Here is a 22,898-nt window from a genome sequence, read left to right as displayed (position 1 = left end):
CCAACACACACACACCCACCAATCATCATCATCAAACTCCATTTGAGTGAGGGCTTGAGAGGTTCAAATCCTCTCTTACAAAAGCCCTGTCTTGCGTAGTGCATACACGTCACCATACTGGTCGAGAATTTTGGTTTTACAGACCTGTCGAGACGGAGATCAGCAAGTCTGGGGCAGTCAAACAGAATATAAGGCACGGTTTCCTCTTCTTCCCGCAGCGGTGGGCACCGTGAATCAAAATTTGGCCATAGCCACGAGAAATATGAGCAAACAGGACAATGGCCTGTCCTGCACTGTGCTATAATAGCTTGCTCAGGCCTGGACAGCCTCCACCACGCGAAAGTGCGGTCAGAGCACCTCATGCGCTCCCAGACTTCACGGGCTTTTTGAGACTTGTCTCAGCACTCAAACCACTTTTCCATTTCTGTTTGTTTTGTTGTTTTAAGTAATGCCAGAGCATGATGAAGACTCGCAGCCTGTTCGGTGGGTGGTGTTTGCCCTCCCTGGTAGGCCAAGTAGTTGCCAGTCACACCTAAGTGACTTGGTACCCACTGCATTATTACAGGGGTGCCATAGCCTTGCTTTATGTTGTGTGAGGTAATGATGACAGTGTCAATATTGGGGGGGGGGGGCATGGTCCAGGGCTTTGCAAAGCCTGTAGTACAGGTCTGTGTTGCTTTCAAATATCCCTCGCCGAGTTGAGAGTCAATTACTTTTAAGGCTTTACAGATTCCCATGGACTCCGTATCAAAACTGCAAACACTACCACATCGTCCAAAGATTTAGACTGAGCCAGAGCCAAGAAACTCGATGTAGATTAAACACACACCAATATGAAAATTTAAATGGGTAGCTAATACACATGGTTTCCTGGATAATGATAATATCAAGGCTTGTCTTTGAGTCAAAGATTAATTAGAAATGCAGTATTTTCCGTGGCTACGCAGCCCCACCTGTGACCTACATATTTTGCCACACACAGTGCAAGCATAACTATTGTCCTACATATATTATATAAAAAAAAGAACTTTGTTTTGCAGAATAAACAAAACATTAAGTGAAAATCAAGTAATTTTGTTTGAAGGTATGAATTAGTATTAAATATATGTAAATAAAAAAATGGCATGCCTAGTTGAGTGTTTGCTGACAAATGCTATGTAAAAGGATTTTTTTTCAACCGCCCCCACTAAAATAGTGTCTAGGGTTATGTAAAAAGCAAACTGGAAACTAAAAGTGTCACTATGGTCAATGTAATCCTGAAACTACAGCCTAATTGGAATGCTCTTCGCCATTGCGATCCTGTTTCGCTTGTTCTCGTTTGTAATGTGTTTGTAGGTGATAACAAGGATCTTTGTATCGTAACACCAATTGATGAAATGTATTTAATGTTCGATAATTCTTTACTGATTCAAAATGTTGGGGAAAGGGGGAGGGGGGAAACAAGTTAAAAGAATTTAGAAAGAAAAATGGATTAATTAGTCAATATTAATTAGCTTTTAAAAATTATATCTCACTTTAATATATATTTTTTCTTATTAAGTACGTTTATTACATTTGTATGTAAATTTTGGAAACTATATTTGTGTTTATTAAACATATTTACTTTTGTTTAAAATTGCTCAGTTTTATAATTTAACACCAAAATTGTAGGTAGCAATGCAATAAAATGGCAAAACTGAAAATAAAATGATACATAACTTTAACTTGATTATTGTTTCCGAATACAGGAATCTTGTTTGGGCTAGTTGACTCAAATGTCTACATAATAATAAGGTATTTGATCCTAATCACTTGGAATTAACATTTAGGAAAATAATGGACTTTAGGGTAGAGAATTATCTAGTTTGATTTTCATATACCTGTACAATGCTCATGTAGTTTTCCAGAAATAGGGTATGGGGGTCAGGGATATCTGATATTGTGTTTATTGTTCTGGAGTAGAAGATACTTGTATCATTTTTCTGTCCTTAGTGGGTTCAATGGTTAGGATGGTTAGGTAGTATGTCTTTGATATTAAATAATATTTCCATTACTATTATTATATTTTTAGGTTAATCACTTTTCAGTTGTTTATGATTTAATACTTGTGAATTATGAGAACTTAGAAATAAAAAAAAAAATTTTTAAAAGCCCACAAAAGAGGCAAGATGGTCCATAAAAGAGGCACATAAAGCCCAAAAAAAGAGGCAAAGAAAAGAGGCCCAAGGATTCCTATGATGATAAAGCTAAAATTGAATAGCGCAAATTCTGAGGTTTCCATTAAAAAAAAAATTGTCGCAACGGCTTGTACTCAATAACAGATGGAACCTTGGCAATACTGCTATAAAATAAATGGCATCTTTTTTGGATGTTAAGAGATGAACCAGTTTTGAGCACACAAGTTGTTGCCTATATTGTTATACAAGTGTTGAAATGAAAAAAAATTTAAACTGAAAAAAAAGTGTTATCTTATGTTCCTCATGAGTTCACTACAATGCTGTGTGTCCTCATTCTTGGGTTGACAAGGTTGGGTTGGGCTTCCATAGGATATTGTATACACAAGCCTCCCCCTCCCCCCCACACACACACAGTTTCAGAATGACAACACACCATCCATAAAAACGTCCGTGTGTGTATGTGTCCCAGAACTGTTGGACTTTACTAGTAAATAAAGACATTGACATTCAAAACTTCGGAGATCAGGCATTTCGTGTGAGTTGTAATCCCATCTGGATTGTATGGCTTAAAATGTATGCGGACTTTCATGCGACTAGGGCAGGAAAAGGGACAAGCAAATGAAAGTGAGAACTATGAACAATTTCTGAACGAAGCTTTTTACATTTGTTGTTGTGATACCATAAAATTCGGGTTTTTTTGTTTTGTTTTTTTTTTTGTTTGTTTTTTATTTATTTTTTGGATAATAACGTAGGAAAAGGAAGGGGGTTAAAAAGGCGAAACCGCCACGAGGAAAAAAATGTACTAGAATCTAGCAAAAAAAAAAGGGGGGGGGGGTATTTTATTTTATTGAACATTACCCACTCAATTAATGTAATTAACTTTTAGCTCAGCAAACTTTGTCGGTCGCCCCTTTTTTTCTCTTCCTCTCTGACTCTTGTAGAGAATAGAAACAGTTTAAATGACAGGCGTGTCTATTCCTTTGTGTTATCTTCTCGGGAGGCGCAGTAGCTGAGCGGCAAAGCGCTGGGTCGGGGGTCCCGGGTTCGAATCCTGGTGAAGACTGGGATTTTTTTTATTTCGCGATCTTTGGGCGCCTCTGATTCCACCCAGTTCTAATGGGTAACTGACATTAGTTGGGAAAAGTAAAGGTGGTTCGTTGTTGTGCCGGGCACATGACGCCTTCGTTAATCGTGGGCAGTAGCGGCCTTAGGGGGTGGCAAGTGGGGCAACCGCCCCCAGGCCCCGCGCCTGACGGGGGCCCCGCGATCGGAGATTTTATAGCCATCAACTTGGAAAACTAAATCAGTTGTCATAAAGTAGGACTTGTTACTCAATAATTTCCCAGTATCTTTATGATACCGATTACCATCTAAGCCAGCGGTTCTCAACCTTTTTTTTTTTAGCTCGGCGACCCCATATAAGATTCCCCATTAGGTGGCGACCCCCAACCGTAAAATTTATTTCCTTCCTAGGCCTATGTAGGCCTTATGTGATTTTGCTAATGTTATAAAATCGTAATCCAATTTTAAATTTATGATTTGAAATCCATGATTTGTTACATAACAAAAGCTTTGTGTGATTTTTTTTTAAAAAAGGTTTATCTCTATGATTTTCATGTATTTACTTTTCTATTGCATCTTTTGAAAACTGAAGTGACAAAGTCGGTCCAAGAATAGAAAATGTCATATCGTTGATACAGTAGAGACCATGTTCATCGGATGTTTTGTAATGAATCTATTACCTTCAATAACATGGACTAGAAGACTATGGCCTATTACTAGTTTCGATTGCTTGATTTACAATTCACAATCGTTTCATGATTCATTTTAAAGCAACCTAATCTGAGTCAAATACTTTAACTTTATACAATACATTATACATCTAAACATCTCAGCTACCGACGTGATAGTTGCAATACGCGCAGATGTACTGTAAATAGAAATTTCCAATGAAAAATAAATACACACAAAAAAAAAAGAAAAAATCCGATGGTCTTAGGCGAGCCCTGGCAAATGGTCATTCGACCCCCCAAAGGGGTCGCGATCCACAGGTTGAGAACCCCTGATCTAAGCTCTTAACATTACATTTTTGGTTTCGAAATACCGATCAGTTTCGGTAAAGACAGCATTTAATGACCTGTCGACTCAACGAGGCTATCACCGTTTAACACTTCACAATAAAAACACGAAGGAACCAATCCTAAATCGTATATTTCACAGTTAAACATCGACGTCCTAACGGATTTTATTAGGGGAATTCATAGTGATTAAGTTTGAGCTACTCTCTTAATTATGAAAATTGTATATGAATGAGTCATTTATGACATTTGTAGTAACATAAAATTCATATTTAAAAAAAAATAGATTTTATTAAAAATGAAAATTAATAAACAAATATACAATGTTTTCTTGACTTTCGCTATAAATACGTTCTAAGACCGCACGCGAAGGTCAGATTTTCGCGGTATTTAATTTCATATACGCATTATATTTTCGGATATAGATATTACCACAAGACATCCCCTAATGCTTAAAACCTCTAGATAACCATTTCCCATTTCATTAATAACTTTTACACGCTGTTCCTTACAGTTCCTTTTAAAAACTCACTAAATGTTCAGTAATTTTTAAAAGTGTCATACAGCACTGTTATATCGCATTACAGTATAGAAAGAATGGGTAAGTATATATTTAAATATACTGTTACTTTAGTCTGGAATAGGGAAAAAAAAGGGTTGAGGGTGTACGAGAAGGATTCCTTAGTTAGTACTGTAACCTGGCCTGTATTGAACCAGTTGATGTGCTTGTACAGCTATTTCGGCCAATCAGCTTCCAGAAAGTTTGGCGATGACGTATTAAGCGGTTTTTTTTTCCAATAGGCTACTGTGCATAGACATCGTGCGGCCGTGGGGAAAACCGTGTCATCATTGTTTAAAAAAAAAAACAAAAAAAAAAACAGCGGGAGTCTTTTTTTTTCAATTAATTTTTAAGACCCGTGGTCATACAGCCCTTCTGCAAAAGTCGGGTCTGCGAAAGTGTAGGGACCAGTGCAGCTCTTATAGCACTGTCACAGTCTTAGTTGACATTGCATGATCTAAAGTTCACGTCATGTTAAGAGTTTAAAAGATACGTGGAATTCCTGATGTAGAAAACAGGAAGTAGAATGAATAAAGTTAGACTTAGAGGTCAGTCAGTCAAGTAAAGCAGACAAGTGAAGTCAAGTTAGAAGTCAAGTGTTATTCTTTGGACCGAGTGGTCAAGTATATTTTGGTCCGGGATGGACAGTAGCGACTTAGAAAAATCTGTAGTAATTTCAGTTAGAAAGTAACTTGTGGGCAGTTGTTGTCAGTGGTCTATTGAGACATGTATTAGTTGATCTATATTTCTGCACAGTGTTACCCGCTGAGATGCGGACGTGATTTGTAACTAACATATATTGGATACATTTGATACCGCTGTTATGCGGATAGGATTGTTTATTATTTCTTGACTTGTAGCACTAACAAGGAGTGCAGTATTATTATTATTGTGTTGTAAAATAAACGTCACGTTTGCCTGCTGAAACGGACTTAGGTCAGTTTATAGTATGTGTCTTGTCACGTGTCAAGAGTACTTCAGGAAGCAATAACCCAGCATTACACGACATTCGCATTCTGCAACCTTACACCATTAAACCTATCATTTACAAGCACACGTTGTTCCTATAGACTACTATAGAGCGTCCGATTGGCTTCAGTTTGCAGAGTGAGAGAGGAGACTTAATATTAGTAGTACGCGAGTGTTTTCCTTTTTTTATTTGCTTCTGTTAACCCTTTAAAGTGCTGATCTTTTTTTACAACGAGTGCATACAAAATGGATTTACAATGCTAGAGTTTAGAGCAGCGGTTCTCAACCTTTTATGCTCGCCGACCCCTTTATACAATCTCCCACTCTGCCTCGACCCCCCTCCGCACACACACACACATACAGCAATAGAAGAGTAGACAATAACAATCCACATTTTCGACGGTCTTAGGCGACCCCTGGCAAATTGTCAATCGACCCCCAAGGGGGTCGCGACCCACAGGTTGAGAACCCCTGGTTTAGAGGCTAAACTACCACACGAGTCTAAAGGGTTAATGGAGAACAATGACAATACAGTATATGTTGTACTTACGTGAGGTAGCTACATAATGTTCAATGTCTTGTAGCAAAAAAAAAAAAAGGCCCACAGCTTAAAGGCGGACATACTGTAGTGTTATTGTTACAGCGTAAGAGACGGATGAGCTTGATAAGTTTACGGTATATATATATGGATCTATGCCTATCTTTACGGCTAAAGACCCACGCACATGACGCTTGTCCAGGGCCCCGCGCACTGCTAAATGTTGTTTGTTTACGATTGGTGAAGGAAGTCCATTAATCGCAAGTTCCATGAGAGAAGTTGTATAGAATTGGTATGAGGAAAATGTTTGTTTGTTTGTTTGTAAAATGTTTTACATGTTTCGGATGTTCGTTGAAGATAGTTTACTTCCTAGTCCAAACCTCCCGCAGGACGACGGGGGGATGGGAGCGGGCAGGGTTTGAACCCTCGACCGTCGATAAATCCGAACGACAGTCCAGCGCGCAAACCGCACGACCAGGCAGCCATCCAAATGCAAGGGACGTCCTCCTATAAATTTGGTGCCGCACCTTCATCGGGGACCCTCAGGGGAATGGACACCAGCTGTGAAGAGGCTGCACACATTGCTAGAGACCGATTTCTATGGCCATAGTAACAGATGGTCTTTACATCATCTGTCCTATAAATCGCAAGGTCTGAATGGGGTACTTTACTATTATTTCTAGGGAGACTTCTTGTCGCCCAATGCATTGACAGCAGGAAAAAATGTAAGTAATTCTTAGTCTATCATGCTCTTTAATGCACGAAGGGAAATCTCTGCCCTGTTCTATGCTTACATTGGACCTCATTCACCAATCGTAAACAAACAACATTTAGCCACGTGATTCTCTATATCTTCTATACAAATTATGTAATCCATAAAGGCTGTCACGTGATACGTATTTTTCATTGTTTTATCAATATTATGACGGGGGCTAAATGTGTTTATTTACGATTCACCAATCGTGAATGAGGTGAATGAGGTCCATTGTGGAAATTGTATAAGATCTGGTTATATATGAAAATTCGCACGCTAAATTGAAACAATGTAAAACAATCCATTGAAATGGACCTCATTCACCAATCGTAAACAAACAACATTTAGCCACGTGGTGCTCTATCTCTTCTATATAATTTACGATCTAATGTTTAATTCATGATGGTTGTCACGTGACAGTTTTTTTCCGTTGTTTTATCAATAAGACCACGTGACTAAATGTTGTTTGTTTACGATTGGTGAATGAGGTCCATTGTCTACGAGGTCAACACACACACACACGCACAAAAAATCTTCTTTTTAAGTATTCCAGGCATGTCTTTATATTGATTCACACCTTCCATGGTTAAAAAAAAAATGATGACAAGATGTACATATTTACCTAAAGATGCCACACAAGTGTCTTTGTCCAGCTTCAACTTGACTATAGTGCTGGTCAGGAAGTCCATGGCCTCCAGAAGGTCCGGCTGTTTTGCCACCTGTGACTTGATCCTGGCCACGGCCGCTGCAGTTTTTTCAAAGTTCAAGTCGCCCCCCACGAGCTGACAGGACTCAATCTGATCGATTTCCTGTCCAATAGCGGTGAGATAGGCATCAACTAAAGAAACAACGGGAGGTAATCAACTAAATATTTAAGCAATCAAGAAAAGAAACAATGGGATGTAATTAACTAAAATAAAAGGAATCACGTAAAGAAATAATGGGAGGTAATTAATTAAGTACACAATGATCAAGAAAAGAATGAATGGAATGTAATTAACTAAGTATAATAGGAATCATTTATAGAAATATTGGAAGGTAACTGTACAAGAAGTCAAGTAAAGAAACAATGGGAGGTAATTAACTAATTATGCTAAGCATCAACTAAAACATTAGGAAGTAATAAGCAATGCAAAGCGTCAACTAAAGAAGCGAAGGGAGGTAACTAATTCTAAAAGATATCAACCAAAGAAAGTAGGGGAGGTTATAAAAGTAATACAATAACCCAAATAATTTTTGAACCTCTAAAACCAAAAAAAAAAGTATTAGATACGAAGACTTGTTTACTAAATAGTTTGTGTTCTAGATAACGAAAACATTTTTCTCGTTTTTTGGCTTTATCAGAAATCAAATAATCATAAGTGATGGGAACTAAACTAAAAAAACAAAAACAAAAAGTGTTTTCTATGTTGTTGTTTTTTTTACGCTTTATTTTAATTGACATTTATTTTCTTTTGTTATTCATTCTCTAAGTACCAGTATGAAGAAACCAAACAAGCTGCTGAGGGAACATCTGATTAATATTTTTTTTATATATATAAATTGTATTTGGTAGCGTTTTTTAAGGTTTTTTTTTTTTCTAAAGCCTTTATTGTTGACTTAATTTAAAATATTCTTTTATCTCAGATTTGTGATTAGTACATTAAAAAAAAAAACAGTTTTGTAATATGATATATTATTATTCATCACTGTTACTAATCCATATATTTTTTTTTACATTTAAACACCTTGTATATTGACAGAACTCTTTTGTGTTCTCCTGATTCCTACAATCATTCTAGTGGCAGCCATTTTATTTCTTGTCATTTGTAGAACTATGATTCAGTTGTTGTTGTGAATTAGTTCTGCCAATGGTTATTTATGTATTTATATGGTTTAACATTTTTTTTAAATTATTGTAAAGACAATCTAAATAATGCCTGTCCTGTCAGGACTTTATTTATGATTAAATTTTTAAATGTCTAGGTAATTAAGTAAAATTTAATTGTAATAAAAAAAAAAAAAAAAAAAAAAAGGGAACTAAACTAAAATAATGTAAAAGTATTTACACTGTAGCTAACGCGCTCCCTTACAATTGCCACTAATCACATTTTCACGTCTGACCATTCAACATACACCATCCACAAACACTATTGCATTACCGTTAAACGCGAAAGGAAAAGTACACTAGGGCTACACGTGTACGACTATCTGACTAGGTTGTTAAAATCAGTCGGACTCAACGTCTATTTACTTTCTGGGCAGGGAGGGTGGGCAACTATTTTATTGTAAAGATAGATCTACAAACATGCTTAACTAACCATGCCAGTGTGTTATTTTCTTGTCTGACACTTGAAATTAAGCAGACACTATTGCATAAGGCGCAATGAAAAAAAAATGCAGGGTAGTCTTGTAGTATCATCGACTACACACGTACAGTACACTAGGCCTACAGGTTGTTGAAATCAGTCAGACTCAGTCTATTTACTTTTTGGTCAGGGAGAGTGTGGATTAAGATTTTTTTTTTTTTTTTTTTTTTTTTTTTAGAGTTGGTTATCCTAATGCTTTTAGTACACTAGGCCTACAGGTTGTTGAAATCAGTCAGACACAGTCTATTTACTTTTTGGTCAGGGAGAGTGTGGATTAAGATTTTTTTTTTTTTTTTTTTTTTTTTTTTAGAGTTGGTTATCCTAATGCTTTTAGTACACTAGGCCTACAGGTTGTTGAAATCAGTCAGACTCAGTCTATTTACTTTTTGGTCAGGGAGGGTGTAGATTAAGATTTTTTAATTTTTTTTAAGAGTTGGTTATCCTAATGCTTTTAGTACACTAGGCCTACAGGTTGTTGAAATCAGTCAGACTCAGTCTATTTACTTTTTGGTCAGGAAGGCTGTGGATTAAGATTTTCTTTTAGAGTTGGTTATCCTAATGCCTTTAAATCTATAGGCCTAACTGTCAGTTTGGACCTAGATCTAAAAAAAAACACAACATTTTATAATAGGCCTACTACTACTTTCAAGTGCAGATATTTACTCCCATAACTTCTACCAGGATCTTACTTTACCCTCTTCAAATGCAGACTGTCTAAATAGTTGTTAACTGCATCATTTTTTGATAACCAAAGTTGTTGATATCACGTGCCCAGAAAACGGGGATGTGCGTTTCAAACCTGACCTCATGTTGAAAAGTTGTACCAATCTTAATTAAACGTTTTAGTTTGTAACTAAATAAAAATGATTTAACTACGATTTTAACTAAACTATTTTTACGTAGTTTAACTTTGGCTTTCATTATTTTTTTTAGTTAAACTAAAAGTTTCTAGCTTTTTAGTTAACTTTTGCCCATCATTAATCATCATCTCTGCCGGTGGTCCCTTCTGGGGCATATGCCACCAACCAGCTTCTTCCAGGCATAATCAAAACTCATTTAGTTTGCTAGGATTGGTTATGGGCCCTTCCTATCATCTAGGGATTATAATATAACAGACTTTGTTGGTATTAAGATAGATCTAACTCACTTTCAACTCGGTCTTTCCAATAGAAATAATAAACACGCTGAGCCCTACATATTTACTCTCACACACGTATTAACACGACGTAAAATAATATCTCTCCTTGTGAAGAACAATTTAAGTATCTAGAAAAATGAATAATAATCTTAAAAAGTATATAGACTTTCAATTCTCAATTCATTAGCACACCATAAACAATAACAAACTCAATATGTTATATTTATTAACTCATCAACTACTGCAGGGTCGAAAATAATTGGACGCCCTAGGCCAAGTGAATTTTGATAGCCCTAAATGAAATAGAAAAATTCGTAAACCGAAAGATAAAATCCAGCTGTAACATTGGTGACAAGGTTAAACGTTCAATAGTTCTTCTTCACGTCAAGGAGAAATGTTGAGAAGTGGTCAAAGGGAAATAATTCAATCCTTTTTATCAAGAAGATAGAAGATACAGAGTTATTGGTATTGGTATATGTTTTATAAAAAAACGGAAGTAAAAAAGATCAGTTGTCTACTAACTAAAGGGCATGGGTATGAAATGATATCCATTTTTTTTGTGTAGCTTATTGTAGCTTTAGGCATAGGCAAACTAGTTATCCGCCTAATAGGCCTGCGATCGTCCCTAAGCGTTGCTACACAAAAAGTAATTACGTCATACTCATGGATTTAATGTGCACAGTTAAGTGATTAAAATGAAACGCTATCATCCTACACCTCAGTAGGGCCGGCCTTACAAATTGTGGGGCCCAATTTAATGTATTCTTTTTTATTTTTTATAGCTATTGGACACCAGGTGGGAGGAGGCTTTAGAAATTGCCTGTGACAGATTTTTGTGGACACCGGGTAGGAGTGAGGCTTTAGAAATTGCCTGTGACAGATTTTTGTGGACACCAGGTAGGAGTGAGGCTTCAGAAATTGCCTGTGACAGATTTGTGTGGACACCAGGTAGGAGTGAGGCTTCAGAAATTGCCTGTGACAGATTTGTGTGGACACCAGGTGGGAGGAGGCTTCAGAAATTGCCTGTGACAGATTTTTGTGGACACCAGGTAGGAGTGAGGCTTCAGAAATTGCCTGTGACAGATTTGTGTGGACACCAGGTAGGAGTGAGGCTTCAGAAATTGCCAGTGACAGATTTTTGTGGACACCGGGTAGGAGTGAGGCTTCAGAAATTGCCTGTGACAGATTTTTGTGGACACCAGGTAGGAGTGAGGCTTCAGAAATTGCCTGTGACAGATTTGTGTGGACACCAGGTAGGAGTGAGGCTTCAGAAATTGCCTGTGACAGATTTTTGTGGACACCGGGTAGGAGTGAGGCTTCAGAAATTGCCAGTGACAGATTTGTGTGGACACCAGGTAGGAGTGAGGCTTCAGAAATTGCCTGTGACAGATTTGTGTGGACACCAGGTAGGAGTGAGGCTTCAGAAATTGCCTGTGACAGATTTGTGTGGACACCAGGTAGGAGTGAGGCTTCAGAAATTGCCTGTGACAGATTTTTGTGGACACCAGGTAGGAGTGAGGCTTCAGAAATTGCCAGTGACAGATTTTTGTGGACACCAGGTAGGAGTGAGGCTTCAGAAATTGCCAGTGACAGATTTTTGTGGACACCAGGTAGGAGTGAGGCTTCAGAAATTGCCAGTGACAGATTTTTGTGGACACCAGGTAGGAGTGAGGCTTCAGAAATTGCCAGTGACAGATTTTTGTGGACACCAGGTAGGAGTGAGGCTTCAGAAATTGCCAGTGACAGATTTGTGTGGACACCAGGTAGGAGTGAGGCTTCAGAAATTGCCAGTGACAGATTTGTGTGGACACCAGGTAGGAGTGAGGCTTCAGAAATTGCCTGTGACAGATTTGTGTGGACACCAGGTAGGAGTGAGGCTTCAGAAATTGCCTGTGACAGATTTGTGTGGACACCAGGTAGGAGTGAGGCTTCAGAAATTGCCTGTGACAGATTTTTGTGGACACCAGGTAGGAGTGAGGCTTCAGAAATTGCCAGTGACAGATTTTTGTGGACACCAGGTAGGAGTGAGGCTTCAGAAATTGCCAGTGACAGATTTTTGTGGACACCAGGTAGGAGTGAGGCTTCAGAAATTGCCAGTGACAGATTTGTGTGGACACCAGGTAGGAGTGAGGCTTCAGAAATTGCCAGTGACAGATTTTTGTGGACACCAGGTAGGAGTGAGGCTTCAGAAATTGCCTGTGACAGATTTTTGTGGACACCAGGTAGGAGTGAGGCTTCAGAAATTGCCAGTGACAGATTTTTGTGGACACCAGGTAGGAGTGAGGCCTCAGAAATTGCCAGTGACAGATTTTTGTGGACACCAGGTAGGAGTGAGGCTTCAGAAATTGCCAGTGACAGATTTTTGTGGACACCAGGTAGGAGTGAGGCTTCAGAAATTGCCAGTGACAGATTTTTGTGGACACCAGGTAGGAGTGAGGCTTCAGAAATTGCCAGTGACAGATTTTTGTGGACACCAGGTAGGAGTGAGGCTTCAGAAATTGCCTGTGACAGATTTGTGTGGACACCAGGTAGGAGTGAGGCTTCAGAAATTGCCTGTGACAGATTTGTGTGGACACCAGGTAGGAGTGAGGCTTCAGAAATTGCCAGTGACAGATTTGTGTGGACACCAGGTAGGAGTGAGGCTTCAGAAATTGCCTGTGACAGATTTTTGTGGACACCAGGTAGGAGTGAGGCTTCAGAAATTGCCTGTGACAGATTTGTGTGGACACCAGGTAGGAGTGAGGCTTCAGAAATTGCCTGTGACAGATTTGTGTGGACACCAGGTAGGAGTGAGGCTTCAGAAATTGCCTGTGACAGATTTGTGTGGACACCAGGTAGGAGTGAGGCTTCAGAAATTGCCTGTGACAGATTTGTGTGGACACCAGGTAGGAGTGAGGCTTCAGAAATTGCCTGTGACAGATTTGTGTGGACACCAGGTAGGAGTGAGGCTTCAGAAATTGCCAGTGACAGATTTGTGTGGACACCAGGTAGGAGTGAGGCTTCAGAAATTGCCTGTGACAGATTTTTGTGGACACCAGGTAGGAGTGAGGCTTCAGAAATTGCCTGTGACAGATTTGTGTGGACACCAGGTAGGAGTGAGGCTTCAGAAATTGCCTGTGACAGATTTGTGTGGACACCAGGTAGGAGTGAGGCTTCAGAAATTGCCTGTGACAGATTTTTGTGGACACAGCTTGACGCCCAAAGCGCTGAACGGCGCTGGAGGACCTAAGTCTATATTAAGCAGGCCTACCTAAAAAAACATGTATTGTTTTTAAAAATCTACTGGCGGGGCGAGGGGTACATAGCGTTACGAAAATTCTAGAAGGGGTACAAATAGGTGAAAAGTTTGAGAAACACTGACTTACACAATGCGGTCTTCTCGTTGTTCCGGTTCTCTATCCTCCTCAGTTCGTCTAGACATTTCTTCAGCGATGTTTCAATGTCTTGGACTACGGCTCGTCCCTCGTAAACCGGAACAAAAACTTCGTTTACATCAGGGGACAAAGACTTCCTTACAACCTGCGTACACACGCATACAAGTAAATTAGGCTTCCTCGTATATATATATATATATATATATATATATATATATATATATATATATATATATATATATATATAATACTAAGTAATATACTTCAGCTCGATGTTTAATTATAATACTCCCTTACAGACTTCAATAATTTAAAGACACTGGCATTCACTTATAGTAAAACGTTAGTAAAGTTCAGCTTTTAGACCATGCGGTTAACGAGCAGGGTGTCATGTGGCCAGCACAATTACCCACCGCCTTTACTTTCCCCAACTATAGTCAGGTACCTATTACAGTTGGCTGGACTCAGGGCGCCATAAAAATCCCAAAGTACGAAATCCCAGTCTTCACCGACATTCGAACCCCAGGACCCCAGGTTCGGAAGCCAAGCTCTTAATCACTTAGCCACCTCGCAACCGGAATTCACACATTCTGTAAACAAATTCAGAGTAAAAGGAAATATAAACACAACTGCTTAAAACATGCTGCATTCAGGGCTGGATTTTAGGGAGGTCAGGCGGAGCTACTTGGGGAATCCAAAAGTGAGGCTAGAAGGGGGCCCCATAATAGAGATTAACAAAATATCTGAATTTCAAAATGTCGTTAGCTTTTAATTTAAAAAAAAAGTTAACGACAATACTTTAAATGTAACGGTTGGCAACACGGTCGTGGTTAAGAGTTGCCCGCTTGTAGCGAGCTTTTAACTCTTTCAATGCGGGGTTACCCTTTGGGGGTAACTTCGCTAGCGCTGCTAGTGGAGACCTATTTTCTTTTAAAATAAAATTAAAAAATATTAAATTATATAATTAAATTTAAAAAAAAATTACTAGTAACTCTAACCACCCGGCATTTAGGAAAACTTAAATTGTTTGTTTCGATCAAAATAATTTGCACTGAAAGAGTTAATATATAAATGACGCTCCGGATTTACTGCAGTGCGCCAGACGCCAGACCAGAGCCTGCCCAGAGGACAAACTCAAAAATACTAGAATGTGCATATTTTAATTTTTTAAAGAATGAAACTGCTAATAAATGTACAAGTAGCCTACTTAATTTAAAAAAAAATAAATTTATAAAGTTTTTGAAAAAATGTGTAGTTGCCTCCACAATAGTCCTGCCCCTGGGCCTCCACTAAAGTACTGCCCTTGGGCCTCCTTAAAAGTCCTTCCCCTTGGGACTCCACTTATTTCAATCTGGCCCTGGCTACATTGATGCAACAATGCTTTGACATCGCAAAATTATAATACTAGGCTGCTAACAGAAAGTTTCTGGTCATTCGAACTGTGTAAGTGCTTTACAATACAGGTCAGTAACAGAAGGGTATCAAAGGAGGTATTGGACCTAATTAGAGTATACGGTTAATTCGTTACCAAAGAAAAATCTCAGGTGCACACAATATTCGGTAACTGGTTTACCAATTTCAAGCCTATTCACTTCGACTTTTGAAGAACTATGAACATAATCACCGGCCGTGTCTACAGTGATACAGACGAGCGAAAGATTAATGATCGGAGACATAGACATACAGACAGTGCATGATAATAAACTGTGTTAGTGACCCAGGCCTGTGAACAGGGCCGGCCCTAACTATTGCGGGACCCTATGCGAAACGGATTGCGCGAGGCCCAGTCTGGGTAGGGATAAGCATAATAGTTGAAAATTAAGATTTTATTCGAAAATAAATTCGTCTTTGCATTTTATTCATTCTTTACTAAGTACAAAATCACTCTCAAATTAACTTTAATTTACGAGCCTTGTGTGTAGCAGAGTCATACAGTATATAATCATTATTCTGTTTCCTACATAGGTCACGCTCAATAGCAAGAGCAGGGATTGCCATATTGTGAAATCTTTCTTCGTGAATTGTTGACCTCATGTAATTGAATGACACTTCAATATGACAATTTTGTCTATTTTTCAGGAGATTTTTATGATTTCAGGAGATTTTTATGATTTCAGGAGATTTCCATGAGCTCTTGGAAAATCAGAAGGTCAACTGGAACTCTGTAGTATAAGTTATAATGGTTGAATATAATAATTTACACCTAGAATTAACGCGGGGTCTATGAAAGTGCGAGTCCACTGCGGCCGCATAATTCTGTTAAGAAATTGTACAAACAAGACTTTAAAGACACTATCACTTGCCAGGAGTTTTAACGGAATCAAACGGAATGATATAATTAGGCCTACTTATTTAAAAAAAAAGGCTGTACTACTTGTATTGGAATGTCTTTTGGTAAATGTGCCAATACATTCAGATCACTCAATCATTTTGTCACACACAACATTCGTCTTATGGGGGGGGGGGGGGGACCTAGATATTATTGAACTAGTACCTTGGTACGCCACTGCTCAGACAGCCGTCCTCTGGAGCATCAAACACTAATGGCTCTTATTGCCATGGGAGGATGCAGAATAGGGCGCAATCTGGGAAGGGGAGGTGATTTACTAAAAGCCCCCCCCCCCTAATTAGACAATATTTTCCATCTACATATAGACTAGCTATATATCAGTTGTCGACACTTGATGAGATAATACAGCTTGTAGCTATAATTAGATCCACATGTCAAAGGGAGATAATACATCTTGTAGCTATAATTAGATCCACAAGTCAAAGGGAGGGAACAAAAAAGTGGGCTTGTTGATGACATTTAATAATGACGGACGAGGATGAGGCCGGAAAAATGTTCCGTCGACTGGAATAGGTTCATGACTCAAGTCGGGGAAAGTAAAGGCGGTTGGTCGTTGGCAACATGACACCATGCTCATCAACCGATGGCCAAAGAAACAGATGACCTTAACATCCTCTGCCCTATAGGTCATAATGTCTGAAAGGGGGAACTACTTACCTGGCCTTACGTAGTTTGGCTTATAAAGAATTTAGTTTTTATTGTATGCTACAGTGATATGGGCCTACCATACCTTAATATTGAAGCTATGATGGCCGTCTGTTGGTGAGGCATACCCTTAAGAATGTCATCTCGAAGTTTACGTTCGAGTCCTACCAGTCCAATGATATCCTGTAGGACCTGGGGCATGCGGTCTATGACGTCATAATCTTCATATCTAAGTGTTATGATACGTATCTGATAGTAATTGCGTGTAGTAATCTCGGGACCAAAAGAGTAGACAGACAGGAACTACGTCATGTTTAGAGACGCTTGAAGGAATAACAATGGAGACGCTTTGGAAAGAAGACTTGAAGACCATTTTGCCCCCTGTACATAAACGTTTTAAAAGGTTTACTAAAGCGTTATCCAGTTCTTTACAGCCCTCAGACAACGCCGCCTGCGCTGGCTTAGACATGTTCGCCGGATGGGGGACAAGCGCATCCCGAATGTCATCCTCTATGGTCAACTCGCGACTGGCACAAGAAAAACTGGTCGCCCCCACCTCGGTTACATAGATGTAATAAAACGTGACCTCAAATCAGTGAACATCAATACTGACAATTGGGAAAACATAGCTCTAGACCGCAACAGATGGAGAGAGACAGTGACCAAAAAAGCTATGGACAGTGAAAGTACATGGGTCTCAGCTCAGGAAGAAAAACGTACAATCCGAAAAAAGGCCAGCTCCTCTACCACCGAAGCAAAAGCCACCTTAACCTGCGCTATCTGTGGACGGGAGTGTCTCTCCGAAAATAGGGCTCCACAGCCACACGAGGAAGTGTGCTCTGAGATGAACCATAGTCGTTCTACGACTGAAGGAGGCTAATGGATGGATATCCAGTTCTTTAAAGAGCTCGGCATCTGTGCAGACTCGCATGCGTGTTATAAGTCTTTATTGGAACATAAGGCAACATCTGAACATTTACATATAAGTCAAACACGGGGACGCGGTGGCTGAGTGGTAAAGCGCTTGGCTTCCCGGGTTCAAATCTCGGTGATGACTGGGGGGGGGGGTAATTTAGGAATTTTTAAGGTGCCTCTGAGTGCTACCTGGCATTATTTGATGAAAAGAGGTAAAGGCGGTTGGTCGGTGTTTCTGGCCACATGACACCCTCGTTAACCGCGAGCCACAAAAACAGACGAACATCATACATCATCTTCCCCATAGATCGCAAGTCAAGTCTTAACTTTCGGACAAATAATGGCTAGATTATTAAATCTACACAGCAGGGCCGGCCTTAGATAATCGGAGGCCCTAGGCGAAGTGAATTTGGTAGCCCTGAAGGAAATATTTAGAAAAATATACATAAAGCGAAAAAAAAATTATGCAATTCATTTTAAAAAAATTAACAGAACTCCCCAGTTCAATTATTAAATCCAAGGTCAAGGTTATGTTTAAAAGCCACTTTTAATGTCACCGAGTAGAAAAAAAAGGTCTTACGTTAGTTCCTTTCTGTGGCGCTGGGGCGCCGATCTGCGACTTGTCCCACAACCTCATCTCACACGTCTTTAACGTGGCCATTCGCCTGGACTCCAGTTCCGTCCAGTATTTGCTGACCACTCTGCTCTCCGGCCGAGCTGCAATGTACTCCGGAAGGGGCTGAAAGAATAAGACGAGAGAGACTCTTCAATAAAACCCAGCGTCTGAAGTCTTAAGACGCGTGGTTTAAACCATATTGTTAGACACTTAGTCACTGGCGGATCCAGAACTTTGGAGTGGGGGGGGCGATTTTTTTTCCAAACCCTAACCCTAACGCCCAGTAAACCCTAACCCTATGCATAAACGTGCGTACAGCATATATATATATATTCGATATATGAGAATAAAATAAGACTGTTTCTCAATCTTCGGCAAAAAAAACTGAAAAAAAAACAGTCTTTCTCTTGTAAGCTTGGGGGTCTGGGAGCGCGCTGTAAGCGAAGCCCCGACGCCCAAAAGCGTTTTCTTGCATTTTTCTCTGCAGAAACGCATTCTTCTGACATCTACTGCTCATTATTTATCAGTGGGGTTCGGGGCGAAGCCCCTACGCCAAAAGCGTTTTCTTGCATTTTTCACGGCTGAAACACATTCTCCTACATCTACAGCTCATTACTTATTAGTGGTGTTCGGGGCGAAGCCCCGACGCGAAAAGCGTTTTCTTGCATTTTTCACTGCAGAAACGCATACTTCTGACATCTACAGTTCATTATTTATCAGTGGGGTTCGGGGCGAAGCCCCAACGCTAAAAGCGTTTTCTTGCATTTTTCACGGCTGCAACGCCTTCTCCTGACATCTACAACTCATTACTTATTAGTGGTGTTCGGGGCGAAGCCCCGACGCCAAAAGCGTTTTCTTGCATTTCTCACTGCAGAAACGCATTCTCCTGACATCTACAGCTTATTATTCATCAGTGAGGTTAGGGGTGAAGACTCGACGCTAAAAGCGTTTTCTGGCATTCTTCACTGCAATAACGCATTCTCGTGCCCTACAACTCATTATTCATTCTATTATAAAGTGCCTTTTGAATAATGAGAAAAATATTCTAATATCAATTTATAGTCCCTTAATACATTGCAAATAAAACCGATTTGTTCTTTGAAAAGATTAGATACCCCACATATTTAGATCAAGGTTTTGAGGATCTCCGCCGAAAAAAAAAATATTCGATTAATAATATTCAATAAAATTCTAGCATACATTGTGAGTTATAGTCCTAAATTTATTTAACTAGAAAAATATGAGATACAGTAAAGGTTGGAAAAAGTCGACTAGGAAAAGATTATCTGGCTTTTGGACTCATCTCAACCATGACTGTTATATTGAAAAATTTTGTTTGAGTTATAACTTTTCCAAAGCAAAGTCTTTCTTAAAATAGTTATGATAAATTCATGTCAAATTACACAAACTCTGTCTGGAAAGGGCAAGGGCGGTAAAATGAAAACTATTAATTCTCGCTCCTTTTTATAATTTCTGCTATTGATTGCATTTTGCATTAAAGAATAGGGCTTGGGCGACTCGATATAAGAATTTACTTTATAGCATATATAAATTATATTAGTGACAGATTTTTTTAATTTTGTAATTTCTTACTATAATACAAAGGAAAAAGTATTGATTTGTCCGATGGGGGGAAGGGGATTGCATGTATCGCACTTCCACCTGTTTATATTATATAGATATTCGACTAATTTTGTTCACATACTATGATTTCTCCATAAAAGTGGAACAGCCCCCCCCACTCAAAGGGTTTAGATGGGAAGGGCGGTGGAGGTATTTTCTCTTCCCCTTCCAATCGGCCAACAGGTGAACGAAATTATATAAAGACCGGTTAAAATACCAATAACAAGTTTTAATCATATAGATATTTAATTGATTCTCTTAGCAAACTGTGATTTCTACAAATAAATAGGACCGCCCCCCCCCCCACTCGAAAGTTTATGGTGGGGGGGGGGCGGATTGATGCCATCGCCCCCTCCCGACCCTACCAAATCGGCCAAAATACTAGAAGGGGGGGGGGCGAAATAATCTAAAAATAGGTTGAAATATAAATAATTAGTATATATTATTAACATAAGTAATAAATTCGCATACAAATTGTATGAATTCTATACTATAATTCGTCCGCCCCCCCCCCCTTCGGGGGGGGGGGTCGGCCGAGTGGGGGGGGCGATCGCCCCTACCGCCCCCCCCCCCCCCCTGGATCCGCCAGTGCACTTAGTTTAGTTAGTTTAGTTAGGCACTTTAATAGACCAACAGTGAACGCACATTTTATTGTGACGCCATAGACCTCGGGGTTAGAGATTATTAGAATAAACTTCTAGATCAGTTATTGCTAGGCTCTCAAAGGGAGAACATCGTAGTAGTGACTGACTCGACTCTGTCCCATTCTGTATTAAAGAGTTTTATGACATTTTCATCTCGAGTTACTGTCCATTGATCTTGTTCGTTACTTTTCACTCTTTGTGACGTGATGTAGATACATATGTTTGGACTCGCATCTGTAATACACCTTACAAGGTACTCACGCATCTAGAATTATCATGGTGATTAGAAATACTTCAAATACAACTTATCACACAGGCATCCGTTACACTATTCACAGATTTCGTGACTTAGCACACATCATGGCTGTCCCGTTCTTCCTCTCAAGATCTACCGTCGAACTGTATTTACTATAATTGTATTTCTGGTTCATTTCCAGGCTTCCGTTAACTCACTTTGTCTCAGCGGCGTAGCTAGAAATTTGCCATCCTTGGGGGCCCGGGGAGCTTGGCCTCTTTGGGGGCCCCTTCATTTTGCGTAATAATTAATATTTAATGTAAAAGAACAAACACCTATTTTGGGCCCCCCCCCCCTCAAATAGGGACCCGGGGGAAGTTTCAAACTCTACCCCCCCCCTCCGTCCAAATAATCAAATAAAAGCTTCTCGATGACAACACATGAACTACCAAAAATAAAACAACAACAAAAGATCTAATTATTTTCATTATTATCGCCCATCTATTAAACCCCTCAAAAGTCCCCACACTCTAACCAATATTTGTCTATTGCTTCGCCTCTGTCTTACCTCCATTGCCACTGGTATAATTATGTCATCCACTGTCAGAAGTGGGGCCGATGGTGCTACTGCTGGAGGCGCAGGTGGTGCAGGTGGTGCTACTGCTGGAGGAGCCGGTGGTGCTAACGCTGGTGCAGGTGGTGCTGGCGGTGCCACGCTGTCACTTAAGGCTGTGAACACTGCAAAAATAAATAAATAAATAATAAATAACAAAAACAAATATTTCACCCGTTTCACCTGTTCCAGAGTCTAAGGGGAAGAACTCCTCAGTTTCATCTATATCTCTCAATAATGTAGTCGTTCTTTCCTCACTAGATATCAAACAAAATGCTTTATTTCCAATAATGAATCGACTTATAGGTTAATTTTTTAATTGATTCATGTTTGTTAGGTACAATAAATAATTGTTTAAAGTTTCAACTTAATCCGATAATGGGTGTGGGAGAAATAACATGTACAATGTTTTTAATAGACAGTTAGACAGAAAGACGGTTGATATAAGCATTGTAAAAAACAATGACACTATTACCACATTTATTAATTAGTATACTTAACTCTTTCTCTCCGTAATTATTTACCACATTCTGGTGGAATCAACGCTGGTATCGTCAGTTAGGAGAGAAAGAGTTAAATGTAATTCATGTTTTAATGTAAATACATTCATATTTTAACATGTCAGTTAATGGGTACTGCGCCTTTAAAAATAGATATTCCGTGTAATTTTCTTACTGGAGATTTTCACAGTAATATGTTTAAACAAAATTAATTAATTAATTACGACTAATTGTTAAATAGTTGGTCGATTTATTCGTAAATATTCAACAAATAATTTCTGCAAAGTTTCATCTCGATCCGAGGATAGAAAATGGGAGAACAATGTGTATAAACTTTTTTTTACCAGACAGACTGACAGACTGATAACAGATTTGTAAAAAAAAAAAAAAGCAACCTTCTCTCCACAACGTCACCTGTCTCTTCACTCTCCGTCTAATTCTTTACTCCACACTCACCAACAGCATCCACCTTGTTGCTGACGCCTCTGACTGCCTGGTCGTGTGAAGTACGCTCTGATGATGTAAGGGCCATGTTTCTTTGGCCTACGGTTTACGAGGTTGTCATGTGGCCAGCACAACGACCAACCACCTTTACCTTTTTTTTCCAAATAATAATTATAATGTTAGGTACCCATTAGAGCTTGGTGGACTCAAAGATCCCGAAATAAAAAATCCCAGTCTTCACCAGGATTCGAACCCGGGACACCCTGTTCGGAAGGCAAGCGATGTACCGTAATGTAAAATTGTAGTTACCGTGTCCTATTGTGAAACAAAGAACGCAAGCCACAGTAAGAGGAAGACTCAACATGGCCATGGTCGGCGGGTGTTCAGACAAATACAATC

The 22,898-nt window shown here is 39.3% G+C and overlaps 2 protein-coding genes across 3 annotated transcripts in view; both read right to left on the bottom strand.

Moving 5' to 3' along the window:
- LOC106070989 (uncharacterized) overlaps window positions 1–22,898 on the bottom strand; it is a 143,770-nt gene that overhangs the window by 102,184 nt on the left and 18,688 nt on the right. The gene's annotated exons all lie outside the window — the stretch shown is intronic.
- The window catches only part of LOC106079326 (translation initiation factor IF-2-like), a 24,430-nt gene extending 1,532 nt beyond the window's left edge, over window positions 1–22,898 (bottom strand). Inside the window, exons 1-5 of the mRNA XM_056012801.1 lie at window positions 22,809–22,898; window positions 21,511–21,680; window positions 18,405–18,563; window positions 13,906–14,059; window positions 7,677–7,892 (exon numbers count right to left, since the gene is read on the bottom strand). Of these exons, the coding sequence (XP_055868776.1) occupies window positions 7,677–7,892; window positions 13,906–14,059; window positions 18,405–18,563; window positions 21,511–21,680; window positions 22,809–22,869 (760 nt within the window). The 5' untranslated portion in view covers window positions 22,870–22,898. The remainder of the gene's footprint in view (window positions 1–7,676; window positions 7,893–13,905; window positions 14,060–18,404; window positions 18,564–21,510; window positions 21,681–22,808) is intronic.

The sequence above is a fragment of the Biomphalaria glabrata genome, chromosome 15 (assembly GCF_947242115.1).
Source record: "Biomphalaria glabrata chromosome 15, xgBioGlab47.1, whole genome shotgun sequence".
Lineage (NCBI taxonomy): Eukaryota > Metazoa > Mollusca > Gastropoda > Planorbidae > Biomphalaria > Biomphalaria glabrata.
Note: the sequence above shows the minus strand (reverse complement) of the source record. Positions and strands in the feature narration are given on the sequence as shown.